This window comes from Colobus angolensis, unplaced genomic scaffold (assembly GCF_000951035.1).
Source record: "Colobus angolensis palliatus isolate OR3802 unplaced genomic scaffold, Cang.pa_1.0 Scaffold186, whole genome shotgun sequence".
Lineage (NCBI taxonomy): Eukaryota > Metazoa > Chordata > Mammalia > Primates > Cercopithecidae > Colobus > Colobus angolensis.
Genome location: NW_012114999.1, coordinates 1,539,697 through 1,555,402, shown reverse-complemented (window position 1 = coordinate 1,555,402; position 15,706 = coordinate 1,539,697). Strand labels below are relative to the sequence as shown.

The following is a 15,706-nucleotide window of genomic DNA, read 5'->3' as shown; positions in this document are numbered from 1 at the left end:
CCAGCTAAGTTTTACTTTTAGTAGAGATAGGGTTTCACTATGTTGGCAGGCTGGTCTCGAACTCCTGACCTCAGGTGATCCACCTGCCTCCGCCTCCCAAAGTGTTAGGATTACAGGCATGAGCCACCATGCCTGGCTCAATTTTACTTGATGTTTAAGCCCTGTTACAAATTCCTGTATGGTATGGTATGGTATGGTATGGTATGGTATGGTATGGTATGGTATGTTATGTTATGTTATGTTATGTTATGGCTTTAGGAGCTACCAAGTTTGGATTGGGAAATTGTCAAAATAAAAATTTCATGTAATAAAACATTTGCTTTTTAAATATGTATAGGGTAACATCTATAACAAGCAAGCGAGAGCTTTTCTCAAAAATAAATGGTCTTTTAATCTGCCTGTCTTGCCAATTTTAGGTTTTTTGGAGAAGGAAGTTATAACTTACCATGTATTTTGAACAACTTTTTTGTACTTTTTAGGCTTATTCTTTAGTAGATCGTGAGGTTGGTTACTGTCAAGGAAGTGCTTTTATAGTTGGATTGTTGCTTATGCAGGTAAGTTAATATAAATACTAAATGTCCAATGAAATTCTTTGTTAAAGTTGGATTGGAGAGTTTAAAAAGCATCTTTGTTTTTATTAAATATAAGTGGATATGGGTATTTTTTCCTAGGCATAATTTGAATACAAATATTTAGTTTGCACTTTAAAAGATTAAACGTGTTAAAATAACATGCAATAATACCTTACCACCAAATGAAATTTCAACTTAATGATGTATACATTTTTACTATAATATTCTACTAAAGCTTGTATCTATAGTAGTTTAAAATCTTATTTGTTAACATTTAATGAAGAGTAATCTTTTTCTAATCAAGGAGGGAATAATTAAAGTGTTGGTAAGAAAATCTTGTTTATATTATACAATATCTTTAGAGATTTATAGTGAATTTAATTTATCATGGAGCTAAAAGCTTGTTATGCATACCTCACTGTATGCTCTAAAATAGTGGTACTCAGCCACTTTCACCCCCTAAGGATATAACTTTGTTATTGAGTAATTGTGTAGTGGGTTTGGGTGGGATGTTTTCAGAATTCGGGGTAGGATAATCATAGCTTTGAAGGGAAATGGCATATAGTATTATCTCTTCAACTTTGTTTAAATGTTAAGTCCATGTTACTCTTTATTTAGTCTCAGATTTTAGTCCTGAAAAGGAATCATGGAGATACTTGGTTTGAGTCATATAGGGTGGTTTTGCAATTCAGTTCTGCACATGCTGTATGAATTTAGGCTAGATTATTTAACCTCTCTCTGAGCCTTAATAAGATAATACTATCTACTTTCAGATTATTTGTGAGGGTTATTTGAGGTAATGTATGTAGAAAAGCCTAGCATGGTGTTTGGCCCATAGGAGATAGGCAGTGAAAGTTCAGTGATTTACCCAAGATCACGCATCCTGGTAGATAAAAACAAAGCAGGAATCACAAACTGTTTCCTGATGCTTTGCTTCAGTTTCCCAACTGCTTTGAGTTTTAAAGCTCTGTTGCTGTCAGGAGTACACACACCCCTCTTTTCTGAGTAGAATAAACCTGATGTCAGAGACACTGGTTTATAATAAAAATAATTTTTACTCTGTGTTATAGCATATGTAAGAACACATAAGAAGTGCTCCCAGTGGTTATTGATTTCTAAGTGGAATTAGGTTATAAATAATACAATGCAAAACTAGATTTGTTAATGTTAAGGTATAGTTGTTTAACAAAATTATGATTTTCCAGCTTTGCGCAGTGGCAGTATCTTAGCCAATGAGGTTTATCCGAGGCACAATTATTGCTAATTGAAATTATGATTTTCCTACTTTATGATTGTTTAGTACTGGTAGATCCTTCATTATTGAACTCAGACATCCTTATTATCAGTCTAGTGATTTTTGCTGCTGTTCTGGTCCTTTTATTTTCCTGTTAGCTCTACAATAACCTTTTAGTAGTTATTTCTCTTAGGCATCTAAAGAGCAGTTTTTCTCTGCTTGAGGTCTGGATCTCTGAACAGCTGACCTGGCTCTCTAGGAATCCTGTGGATCCTGTGAATCCTCTAGGAATCACAGTTTCCTTCAAGACAGGGCAAGCAGTGGTGGTAGAAATACTAACTTCAATAAGTATTATTACCACCATTGGAGTAATAAATAATATTTTGGTGATTGATCTACTTAGCTGTTGTCAGTGGCAGCAATATATTAACACAACAGTAGTCACTTATGGCCCAGGGCCATAAGGTAGAAAAGCTCCTCTTTTTGTTTCTGAAGTTTATGCTCACACCTTATGGTATATTGTTGTCCCGTAACTTCAGTTTAGAAATGTAACTCAGAGAGTCTGATAAAATTTGCAAAGTTAGTACATATTGTATCAAAATGGTTAAAAGTGTTGGATGTGTATGTTTTGTGTATATCTCACTCCTATAAAATTAGGTATATTGTCTGCATTAGACCTTTGCAAAAGACATGGATTCTCATCAGCTCAGAGTCACAGAGAAAGTATGTAGCAGCACATTGCTCTAGGACTCAAGCATCTTGATTTCTTTCTAATGGAAAGGAATGACTGTAAAACAACTTGGTATATGCCACTCTGTGTCACATTTTTTCATTTTGTCACCATAGTTTCAATTTTTTTGAGAAGGACCTAGTGATACTTTTTCTGTCCCCTTTTCCTCTTTTGCCAAATTACCTCAACTTATTTTTAAAAATGTTGCCGTTAAAACAATTCTCCTCTAGTTCCCATATTAATGCTATTGCAAAGAGGAGAGGGAATGAAACTTGTTTTGATATGTTCAGAAGACAAGAAATTGTTGTAAGACAAAAAGGGAAATTATAATTACATACTCCATAATGACATTTTGGTCAACAGTGGACTGCATGTATGATGGTGCGCGCCTAAGATTGTAATACCCTATTTTTACTTTGCTTTTTCTATGTTTAGATATACAAATATGTGCCATCATGTTACAGTTGGCATACAGTATTCAGTACAGTAACATACTGTACAGGTTTGTAGCCTAGGAGCAATAGGCTATATAGCATATAGCCTAGGTGTATAGTAAGCTATATGATGTAGGTTTGTGTAGGTGCACTCTATGATGTTCGTACAATGATTAAATCGCCTGACGACATATACCTCGGTAATCTCTGTCCATTTCCAGTGCTGTGGGAGAGAAAAGAGAACACAACTATCTTAGGAGAGAGCCAGGTTTCAGTGTTGAAATATTCTTTTTTTTTTTTTTTTTTTTTTTTTTGAGACGGAGTCTCGCTCTGTCACCCAGGCTGAAGTGCAGTGGCTGGATCTCAGCTCACTGCAAGCTCCGCCTCCCGGGTTTACGCCATTCTCCTGCCTCAGCCTCCCAAGTAGCTGGGGACTACAGGCGCCCGCCACCTCGCCCGGCTAGTTTTTTGTATTTTTTTAGTAGAGATGGGGTTTCACCGTATTAGCCAGGATGGTCTCGATCTCCTGACCTCGTGATCCGCCCGTCTCGGCCTCCCAAAGTGCTGGGATTGCAGGCTTGAGCCACCGCGCCCGGCCAGTGTTGAAATATTCTTAAGGGAGATCCAGATTTCAGCTAAAGAAAGAGAGCAACATTTGGAAAAGAGATTGAGGATATAGGTAGACTATTCTGTTCATGGTAGGATATGGGTTCCAGAAAATGCTGTGGAAAAGATTTAGGAAAGATTGGAAATGGGCTCAGATTAGGGGAGCAGTAAAATTATGTAGGATGAGAGTCCTGGGATTTGGGGCTTCTCGTAGTGACTGACATAATTCAGTGGGACTGTGGAGCTTGATATAATTAATAGAGATAACCTCCAAAGTAGAATTGTGGCCATGGGTGTTGAGAGGAAGGAAGAAGTGCAGGTTTTGCCAAGAGTAACTCTTGGCTCCTGTCCGTGGCTGTGTCAAGGTCAGGGAAAATGTCTTGTTATTAGCAGCAGCCTTCAGCAAGAAGAAGGCCTGGAGATCCTTCGGGATGTTCTTTTTTGAAACACACCGGTATAATGGGAATGAATGAGAATTAGCAAATTTTATTATTTTGAGAAAGATGGCTTAACACTTTGGGTAGTTATTTGCCTAAGTATTCTGAATATCTTTGTAGCTCTTTACAGAGCTTTCATATTGATTATCTTATTTGATATGATTTTCTGGTGATTTACACATAAAATGTGAAATTGATAACTTTAAACCCCAATTTCAGATAATATGAAAACATAATTAACATGTCCTTTTAATACTTACACCATGTCATATGACTTTTTGCTCAGAATCCTCAAAAAACCTTCTCTCTCACTTAAGGTAAAAGTCAAAATCCTTACCATGGCCTCTACAGCCCTCTGCATTTTGGTCCCCTGTTATTTCTCCTCCATGACGTAAGCTTCACTCATAGTATTCTAATTTAGTAGTTCTCTATTTGCTGTTTCTTGAGCATGCCAAGTGTGATTCCATTTTAGGACTTTTGTACTCTTTGGTCTTCTGGAACTATTCTTTCCTCAAATGCTCCCTTGCTTTCTTCAGGATTCTGCTTAACTGTTACCATATCAGGGGACCTTTCCTGATCTACATCAATAGCCGTGTGTCTCCTCAGCATTCCCTGTTACCCTACATTATTTTATTTCTGTAGCATCTATCACCATCTGACATACATATTAGTTGATTTATTCTGTGTCTTGTCTGCCTCCCTCCATTAGAAAGTTCAGTTTCCTTGAGAATAGAGATGGTGTTTATTTTGTTCACTGCTGTATACCCAGAAAGAGAAAAGTATCTGGCTATAAATCAGTATTTGTTGGTTGAATTAATGAATGAGGCAAGTTGAGACAGTTGGTTTCAGAGATTGTAAGATTTGTTTAACTTCTCGTTCTTGGTGATGGAATGGGAGACTAGAACTTTCTGATTCTTAGCTAATTGCTCTTAGCATTGCAGCACACAGCCACTCAAACAGTGCTTATGATTGGCTGGGTACTTAGTTTAAATATCATTGGTTTATTTGTGTATCATAGAACATTAATCTATGTTGTTTTTTTCCTTCCAATGTAGATGCCAGAAGAAGAAGCTTTCTGTGTATTTGTTAAATTAATGCAAGATTATAGACTTCGTGAACTTTTTAAACCAAGTATGGCAGAATTGGGCCTTTGTATGTACCAGTTTGAATGTATGATACAGGTAAAAGTGCAGTGCTGATAAAAAGGCATATTGCCTTTGTATTTTTTATATCTTGTGCTGAGTGCCAACTGAGCAAATTTAATGTTAAAAGCATTAAAGCACTTGAATGTGTAAGTGTTTTAATTACATGATTTTTTTTTGGTTGGTTTATGTACGATTTGACCCTTCACATTAGGTACATCACAGTCTAGAACTTGACTCCAGTTTTCTTATTCAATCCTTAAGCATTTCTGCCAAATGTACTATACACCCCTTACCTAAGCACGTGAATTTCCTTATTATATCCTATTATTGTTACATGGTCTAAGGTCTCTTACAGGAGCTTTATGATATTATCACACTGACATCAGTCCCCTTACTTTGAGACTCTGTCTCTTTGAGTCCTCTCCTCTGCCTTTTTACTTTTATTTTATTTTTATTTTTTACTAGCCCGTAATTTTTTTTCCTGTAATGTTTTCTTTTTACGTTGCTAGTTTAAGACTCAAGTTATCTAGTGACTGAATGAAGGTGGAGAGAATAGGAGCAGAATCAAAATCAAGGGAAAAATATCTTTGAAGTATTTTACCTTTCTGGATTTAATTTTTATATTTTGTATATTTAAGTTTGCTATAATGTAAATATTTTTACTTATTTAAATTTCAATTTCAATTAAATGAGCAGAATATAAGAAAACAGGTTAATGAATCAGCTGGCATGGGAGCCATTTTTATTAGTTTCCTGTCTCCTGGCAGCCTTATAAACTCCAAGTTTTTCTATTATGGTGGGAGCAAGGGGATATGTAAAATGTCCTTACATTTTATGTTTTATTTATTCATTTATTTATTTTTGAGATGGAGTCTCGCTTTGTGGCCCAGGCTGGAGTGCAGTGGCGCAGTCTCGGCTCACTGCAAGCTCTGCCCCCTGGGTTCATACCATTCTCCTGCCTCAGCTTCTCGAGTAGCTGGGACTGCAGGTGCCCACCACCACACCCGGCTAATTTTTTGTATTTTTTTAGTAGAGACGGAGTTTCACCATGTTAGCCAGGATAGTCTCGATCTCCTGACCTCGTGATCCACCCACCTTGGCTTCCCAAAGTGCTGGGATTACAGGCGTGAGCCACTGCCGTGCCCAGCTGATTTTTTAATTGACATACAATGGTTGTACATTATGGAGTACATACTTTTTGTTTCTATATATTTTAACGAAAAAGCCAGAATAGGTCTTAAGATGAATTTTTTTTTTTTTTTTTCTGAGACAGAGTCTAGCTCTGTCGCCCAAGCTGAAGTACAATGACATGATCATGGTTCACTGCCTCCTTGACCTCCTGGGCTCAAGCCATCCTCCTACCTCAGCCTTCTATGTAGTTGAAACTACAGGTGTATACCACTGCAACTGAATAGTTTTTTATTTATTTTTATTTTTTATTTTTTAATTTTTTGTAGAGACAGGGTTTCACTATGTTGTCCAGGTTGATGTTGAACTCCTGGGCTCAAGTGATCTTCCTATCTAAGCCTCCCAAAGTGCTGGGATTACAGGCATAAGCCGCTGTGCCTAGACTAGAGATTATTCTTAATTATTTCTTTTCTGAAATAGTAAGCTTGTTTTTAGCAGCCTTAAACTCTTTTAATGTTATATTTTTCAATTAATGTGTCATTTATGACTGGATGCAGTAGCCCATGCCTCTAATCCCAGCACTTTAGGAGGCTGAGGTGGACAGATCACTTGAGCCTAGGAGTTTGAGACCAGCCTGGGCAACATGGCAAAACCTTGTCTCTACTAAAAATAAAAAAAATTAGCTGGATATGGTGGTGTGCACCTGTAGTCCCAGCTGCCTGGGAGGCTGAGATGAGAGGATTGCTTCAGCTTGGGAGGCAGAGGTTGCAGTGAGCCAAGATCACACCACTGTACCCAAGCCCGAGTGACACAGTGAGACCCTGTCTCAAAAAAAAAAAAGTCTCATTTATGTTTTGAATTACTAGACTTGCTGAAACATCTGTATTTTGAGTATTTTTCCTATTCTTTAGGAAGGTAAGAATTAGGTGATCAATGGTAGATAGTGCCTAAAAGTATTTTAACATGGCATTTCTTTTCTTTTTAAACGTCTTTTTGAAATATTATAGTTGATAGAAAAGTATAGAAAATATCAGTCACTCTTGTATCCACCAACAGGATTAAACAAATATAAAACTTTTATTGGTTTCTTTTTATTAATAAATTAAATGTTATACTCAAAATTCCAACTACGCATTCTTTCCCCTTCTTTCTTTCCTAGATACTAGCCACTGTCCCAAATGTTTCAATTTCTATGTCTTACGTTTTCCATATGATGCTTGATCTAATCTTTGTGTTTGGTATAGGATGATCTAGTATAAATATAATGATCTAATTTGAAATAGTCAGTTTTACTGTGTTATAACTAACTGCTTTCTTCTCTTTAGGAGCATCTTCCAGAGCTCTTTGTACATTTTCAATCTCAGAGTTTTCATACCTCAATGTATGCATCATCCTGGTTTCTGACTATCTTTCTTACAACTTTTCCACTACCAATTGCAACAAGGATATTTGATATCTTTATGTCTGAGGTAAGCTAATGGGCAGACAAAGAACAGGAGCTGAGCAAAGGGTTCACTGAGTTAGAGCAGGGCAATGAGGAGAGCAATGAAGGAAAGCCATGTGTCCCATGCAAAACTGCTTACATGGATAATCCCATTTAAACCTTATAATAACCCTATCAGGTAGATACTGTTTTTATTCCATTTGTTAGATGATAGATGAGGAAGTTGAGACTTAGAGAAAGGTTAAGTAGCTTGTCTGTGGACACACAATACATAAGTGGTGTTTGTAACAAGGATTCAAACATAGGCAGTTTGGAGCCTACACTGTTAATCATACCTCTTTATCACCTCCTAATACAGTGAAAGTTCATGAGAGGTAAAATATTTGTCTTACACTTAAAATTGTTGCAATGCATCTGTCATCCAAAGAGTAAGAAGTAATAAGCATGTTTCTTCTATTCTATGAACACAATGCAGGTTGTTGTCCTTTTGTCAGTAGTACATAGATGTAATCCTTTATTTTCTAGTCTGTGAACTCAGTGTTGCTATTAATTACATCTTGGGAAAATCAATTTGTATTACCTATCTAAATTAGTTCAGATCACAGTTGGCCAACTGTGATTCATGTCCCAATCAGATGGACAGATTTTTGTGCCAAATCTGTCCTTCCATACCTGTTTTTAATAAAGTTTTCCTAGAACACAACCCTGCCCATTTATTTGTATGTTGTGTATGTCTGCTTTGGGGTTGTAGTGACAGAGCTGAGTAATTGTGACAGACAGTGTAGCCCATCAAATCTAAAATATTTGCTTTCTGACTCTTGACAGAAAATGTTTACCAGCCTCTAATTTAGATCCCTAAATGCTTACCTTAGTATTATTTCAAATGACTTGTTTTTGTTGATGGAAGAGTAAGATAAATTTGGATTTATTTAATTTGTTTCCTCAGGGTTTAGAAATAGTGTTTCGTGTAGGATTAGCACTTCTTCAGATGAATCAGACAGAACTGATGCAACTTGACATGGAAGGGATGTTACAGGTAAGTTCATAATTCCTTTTTTTTTTGGAGACAGAGTTTCACTCTGTTGCCCAGGCTGGAGTGCAGTGGCGTGATCTCTGCTCACTGCAACCTCCACCTTCCAGGTTCAAGTGATCCTTCCCCCACCTCAGCCTCCTGTGTAGCTGGAATTACAAGCGTGCACCACTACACCCAGCTAAGTTTTGTATTTTTAGTAGAAACAGGATTTCACCACGTTGGCCAGGCTGGTCTTGAACTCCTGACCTGAAGTGATCCACCTGCCTTAGCCTCCCAAAGTGCTTCGATTACAAGCATGAGCCACCATGCCCAGCGCATAATTTCTTGAATGTCTTTGGATTTCACTATTAACAGCACTTAAGTCATTCTTATGTTTTTCTTTTATTGTATCTTAGCACTTTCAAAAGGTCATTCCACATCAGTTTGATGGTGTCCCAGACAAGCTAATCCAAGCAGCTTACCAAGTCAAATACAACTCAAAGAAAATGAAAAAGTAAGTATTTTATATTTTTGTTGGAAATTCAGTGAAAGTTGCAAAACATTCTAGTGATACAGTTTTCCTCCTTAGGTTATAGAACTGTTTTATTTTCTTTGGTGGTATTGGTTTCATTATAACATAAAGCTAATGTTGGAATATACAGCTTTTAATAGTGGTGCGTGGGACTAGCATGTACTACCTTTAAAACTTTCCTCCTTTTACATATTGACTAGAATTAGGAGCCTGGAATGGATATACATATATGAGGATGCTGTTATTTTTGAAACCACTTTTCTGGTGTGGTCCCATTCATTGACATTCTTTTCCTCTTAGTTTGACCCCAGAGTGTCACTTAAGTTCAAAATTAGCATAACCAGCAAGATAGACATGAGGTATGGATTGAGAACTTAAAAATTTATTTATTTATTTTAGAGACAGGCTTTTGCTCTGTCACCCAGGCTGGAGTACAGTGGTGTGATCATGGCTGCTCACTGTAGCCTTGAAATCCTGGGTTCAAGTGGTCCTCCCACATCAGCTTCCTAAGTACAGGAAGCACCCTGTCTCTACTAAAGTACAGGTGTACTACAGGTGCACACCACCATGTCTGGCTAATTTAAAAAATTTTTTTGTAGAGACAGAGTCTCACTGTATTGCCCAGGCTGGTCTCAAACCCTTGGGCTCAAGTGATCCTCCCATCTCAGCCTCCTAAAATGTGGGGATTGCAGATGTTAGCCGCTGCACCTGGTCAAATTTTATGTATTGTGCTACTTTCTAATGAAGCTTTTTTTGGTATGCGTGTCCTAAAAGTTCAAAATAAACAGTCTTGGCTCATTAGTTTTATTTTTGAAACAGATTAAGTGTATTAATTAAAATAATAGCCATGATTTCTCTAGCTTCCAGTACTTAATTCTTAACCTGTGGTCATGTACTTTCTATGGCATAAAATGCTTTAAAATGATAACAATACTGTATGCTAGCAGTTAGCAGTTTCTTTTCTGCTGCAATATGAAATTACATTAACATGTACAACATACTACTCCCATGGATATTCCTACTCCACAAAGTATATTTAAATATGAGTGAGAATTTTGTTATTAAAATTAGTTAGCTTTTCCATGCACAAATGATACGTAGTCCCAGCTACTCGGGAGGCTGAAGCAGGAGGATTGCTTGAGCTCAGGAGTTCACAATCAGCCTAGGTAACATAGTGATACCTTATCTCTTTAAAAAAAATTAAAAAGTTAGCTCTAATTGACAAAAGCAAGCCGAGCCAATTTTTGAGCTTCAACTTTTATTATTAATAAGTTACTTGTGATGTTTTAAATAACCACCATCATGTTGATACATTTTAAATAACTACCATCATGTGGAGACATCATATAGACCAAAAAGCTGCTGTGCCTTGTAACTGATAAAAATGAATTATCTCAATTTTTGTCACATGGTAAAACAACATTGAACTCACACTAGCCAGGCAGAGAATTTATTTTACTTTAGAAGTCTGATAGAGAATGAGGTTCCTTAACCTTCTTGGTAACTAATTCTCCTTGTATAGATCTTGTCATATGTACAATCCATTTCTGAAATTTCAGTTAATCCTGTTTACTTATCAGATTTCTGGCTCCCTAGTTCTTTCACTTCCTTATTCATGCTCTCCCCATTCTGCTTTATCAAGATCTCTAGATTGAGGTGTAAAAGCCTTCTTCTGATATGAACAACTGTACCTCCTCTGCCCTTTTGTTTCCTGTATTCATGTAGCCAATTGTTGTTGCATAGTTACTGAGATTGCTGACAGTAAATTATGTTTCCAGTGGCCTTCCATGTGTGTTTATATTGGCTTTGATTAATTATCTCATTCCTCACAGTGATTACTTCAAACCTTACCATTCTTCCCAACTCCCATCCCCTTTTTGCCATACTTAACTCTCCCCAGATTACCTTATTCCTAATACAGCAATCATTTTCAGACTTCCTAAACTTGCTGTCTTCCAGCTTATAGACTTAGCTATGTTCTTTTTCTTCTCCTTTTAGAATACAGTATTTTTTCCTTTATGATGCTAATTCAGAATACATGATGTTACTCGTTTCCATCTCTTCCAGCTCCTTACTCCATTAACTATTCCTTCTGTCCTCTATCTTCAACCTCTCTCTCTCTGTTGTTTCATTTTCTTCAATCTAAGAAAATAATTTTTAGTTCTGACTTAGAAGCAACAAAATAAAACCTTCCTCAACATAGCATTTCATTTTCCTTTTATGAAGCTTAGCTGTGAAGAAAACAATAGATTTTACTCATTAGCTACAGATCACATTCTATTTGCTTTTTTTCACTTGGGAAAATTTTCAGACATACAGAAAAATAGAATAAGAAATATCCATTGCTTATTGTCTACATTTAACAATTGTTAATATTTTGTCATATTTATTTTTTTCAAAGTATTTCAAAGTAAATATTGTTAATATTTTGTCATTTATTTTTTTCGAAGTATTTCAAAGTAAAGTTCAGAAATTGTGACACTTCACTCTTTAATACGTCAGTATTCATGTCCATAAAGTAATTTGCCTCCTTTACCACATTGCTTTCACCACCTAACAGTAATTCCATAATATTGCCTAATACTCAATCTATGTTCACATTTCCTCAGTTGTGCCAAAAATTTCTTTGCCATTGATTGCATTGTATTCGGTTGTTCACTTACATTTTTTTTTTTTTTTTTTTTTTTTTGAGACGGAGTGTCGCTCTGTCGCCCGGGCTGGAGTGCAGTGGCCTGACCTCAGCTCACTGCAAGCTCCGCCTCCCAGGTTCACGCCATTCTCCTGCCTCAGCCTCCTGGGTAGCTGGGACTACAGGTGCCCACCACCTCGCCCGGCTAGTTTTTTGTATTTTTTTTTAGTAGAGACGGGGTTTCACCGTGTTAACCAGGATGGTCTCGATCTCCTGACTTCGTGATCCACCCGTCTCGGCCTCCCAAAGTGCTGGGATTACAGGCTTGAGCCACCGCGCCCGGCCATTCACTTACATTTTTAAAACTTTAGATCAGCACCATCTATTCCAATCTTCCTTTTTAATATATTGACTTGTTGAAGAGACCAAGTCAGTTTTATGGAGAATATCAAACCTGAAGGATTCATCTGATTATTTCCTTGTCATCTCATTTAACTTCTTCTGTATCTCTTGTGTTTTCTGTAAACTGATTAATCTAATTAAGCATGAACATTTCTGGCAAGAGTACTTAATAGGTGATACCATGTACTTTATTCATCTTAAAAGATGTATAATGTCTGTCTCACTGTTATTAGAGATGCCATGATTGATGACTAGATTAGGGTAATGACAGATTTCTTTATTATAATAGCCGTGATGGCCCTCTTGGCACCCAGTAAGTATTTTGTAAGTTGATACTTTGGCATCGTAAGAATATCCAGTTCCTTATGACTTTCCACCTCTTGGCTCAGTCTGCTCAAAAGTATTAATGAGGGCTAGGCACAGTGGCTCACACCTATAATCCCAGTACTTTGGGAGGCTGAGGTAGGCAGATCACTTAAGGCCAGGAATTCAAGACCAGCCTGGGCAACATGGTGAAATCCTGTCTCTAAAGGAAAGAAAAAAAAAAAAAAAGACCAAAAATTAGCCAAGTGTGGTGGTGTGCACCTTTAGTTCCAGCTACTCAAGAGACTAAGTTGGGAGAATCACTTGAGAAGTCAAGAAGGATGCAGTGAGCTGTGATTGCGTCACTGTACTTCAGCCTTGGCAACAGAGTGAGACCCCGTCTCCAAAAAAAAAGTATCATTGGGGATACTTTTCGTGTTAAATTGTTTCATTTAGGATAACAAAAGCATGATTTTTAAAATGTCGTTCTTCTTACTTTTATCAGTCAGCTTTCTTCATAACCTTTTCTTCTTTGACTGCAGCTAACTTCATTCTACTGGAAACACATATAAACACTTCATTATTTCAGCCAGGCATGGTGGCTCACACCCACAATACCAGCACTTTGGGAGGCCCAGGCAAGAGGATCGCCTGAGCCTGGGAGTTTGAGACCAGCCTGGGCAACATAGCGAGACCCCATCTCTGCAAGAAATAAAAAAAGCTAGCCAGGTGCCTGTAGTCCTGGCTTCTCCATAGGCTGAGGTGGGAAGATGGCTTGAGTTTGGAGTTGGAGGCTGCAGTGAGCTATGATCACAGCACTGCACTCCAGCCTGGGTGACAGAGTAAGACCCTCTCTCTTAAACAAAACAAAAACTTCATTATTCTCTTTAAATACCAAATTCCGGAGAAAAGAGTTAGTGGGAATGGTGGTCTTTTGAATTAGTCTATTCTTTTGCAGGGGGCATTATTAAGGACTTACAGGCCTATATTCAGAATGTTTTAAGGTTGCAAAGTAAGTTGTGTTGAACATCACAAAATTTTGCCGAAGTGACACTAGTTTATAGTCTAACCCAGCAGTGTATGAGTTCTTATTGTGGCCAGGTGCGGTGGTTAACACCTGTAGTCCTTTCACTTTGGGAGGCTGAGGCAGGCAGATTGTTTGTGCCTAGGAGTTTGAGACCAGCTTGGGCAACATGGTGAAACTTTGTCTCTAGAAAAAAATACAAAAATTAGCTGAGTGTGGTGGCGCCAGTACACCTGTGGTCCTAGCTACTGAAGAGGCCAAGGTGGGAGGATCACTGGAGCCTGGGCGGTCCTGGCTGCAATGATCCACGATTGTGCCACTGCACTCCAGCCTGAGTGACAGAGTGAGACCCTGTCTAAAAAAACGGTCTCATTGTTCTACTTTGTCATCAGTGCTTGGTTATTCTTAATTTTTGCCAATCTGCTTAATTTTTATCAATCACAGGGGGCATTATTAAGGGCTTGCAGGCTTATATTCAGAATGCTTTAACGTTGCAAAGTAAGCTGTGTTCAGCATCACAAAATTTTGCCAAACTGACACTAATTTATAGTCTAACCTAGCAGTGTATGAGTTCTCATCGTGGCCAGTATAAAATGTCTCATTTTCTACTTAATTTACATTTCCCTGATTGTTAATAAGAGTAAGCATCTTTTCATACGTTTATTGGCCTCATGTTTTTCTTCTGTTTTTTTTTTTCCTCCCTTTTCTCTTGCGGTGTCTACTTCATACTGCTTTGACTTCTTAGTGGTTGCTAGTTGTTTGTAATCTGGGTTGTAATCTTTTGTCAGTATTAAAAGATAAGTCTTGTCCGTTTCTACCAAGTATCAGTCTTGGAATATATAATAAACTCACAATTGGACCTACCTCTCAAAAATGCTCAAGCTTCCTGTTGGTTGGAGGGTGGCAGCACAGAAAAGTAAATGGCTTATTACATGCAAGTATATAACAGATTATTAAAATTATATGTTAGAGATACCTAACCCCTATGTCTTCAAACTGGCATACACAGTCCGCTGGGTGTCAGGAAAATGTTCGGAGCTTGGTTAAGTAGATTTTCAATTTCTATCCATGTTCTTTCCTATAGTTTATCTGTCTGATAACATTTTTGTAGTAGAGGTGCCTTGATTCTCCTTCACACCTTCCCTTTTACAGCATGCCTTCTCCCACTTTATTAAAGGAAGGAAGGAAGGAAAACCTGTCAGCCAATCTAGATCTTACTATGGTACATTACTTTAGTTTATAAAAAATCTCTGCAGCTCCAAACAAAAAGAGCAGTTTCAGAATGACTTGCTCCCTGAGAGAGCAAAGCAAGGAAAATGGAAGTTTTCTTTATTACTATTATTATTATACTTTAAGTTCTAGGGTACATGTGCACAATGTACAGGTTTTGTTCAGCTCCCACCTATGAGTGAGAACATGTGGTGTTTGGTTTTTCTGTCCTTGTCCTAGTTTGCTTAGAATCATGGTTTCCAGCTTCATCCATGTCCCTGCAAAGGACATGAACCCATCCTTTATTATGGCTGCATAGTATTCCATGGTATATATGTGCCACATTTTCTTAATCCAGTCTATTATTGATGGACATTTAGGTTGGTTCCAAGTCTTTGCTATTGTGAATAGTGCCGCAATAAACATACGTGTGCATGTGTCTTTATAATAGCATAATTTATAATCCTTTGGGTATATACCCAGTAATGGGATAGCTGGGTCAAATGGTATTTCTAGTTCTAGATCCTTGAGGAATCGCCACACTGTCTTCTACAATGGTCGAACTAGTTTACGGTCCCACCAACAGTGTAAAAGCGTCCCTATTTCTTCACATCCTCTCCAGCATCTGTTGTTTTCTGAGTTTAATGATTGCCATTCTAACTGGCGTGAGATGGTATCTCATTGTGGTTTTGATTTGCATTCTCTGATGACCAGTGATGATAAGCATTTTTTCACGTCTGTTGGCTGCATAAATGTCTTCTTTTGAGAAGTATTTGTTCATATCCTTTGCCCACTTTTTGATGGGGTTGTTTTTTTCTTGTAAATTTGTTTGAGTTCTTTGTAGATTCTGGATATTAACCCTTCG

General features: G+C 37.5%; 1 protein-coding gene across 2 annotated transcripts in view; it reads left to right on the top strand.

The window, feature by feature from the left end:
• The window catches only part of EVI5 (ecotropic viral integration site 5), a 307,542-nt gene that overhangs the window by 110,915 nt on the left and 180,921 nt on the right, over positions 1–15,706 (top strand). For both annotated transcript variants that reach the window (XM_011939985.1, XM_011939984.1), the window contains exons 5-9: positions 480–554; positions 5,069–5,194; positions 7,612–7,755; positions 8,677–8,766; positions 9,159–9,256. In XM_011939985.1, coding sequence (XP_011795375.1) covers positions 480–554; positions 5,069–5,194; positions 7,612–7,755; positions 8,677–8,766; positions 9,159–9,256 — 533 coding nt within the window. The remainder of the gene's footprint in view (positions 1–479; positions 555–5,068; positions 5,195–7,611; positions 7,756–8,676; positions 8,767–9,158; positions 9,257–15,706) is intronic.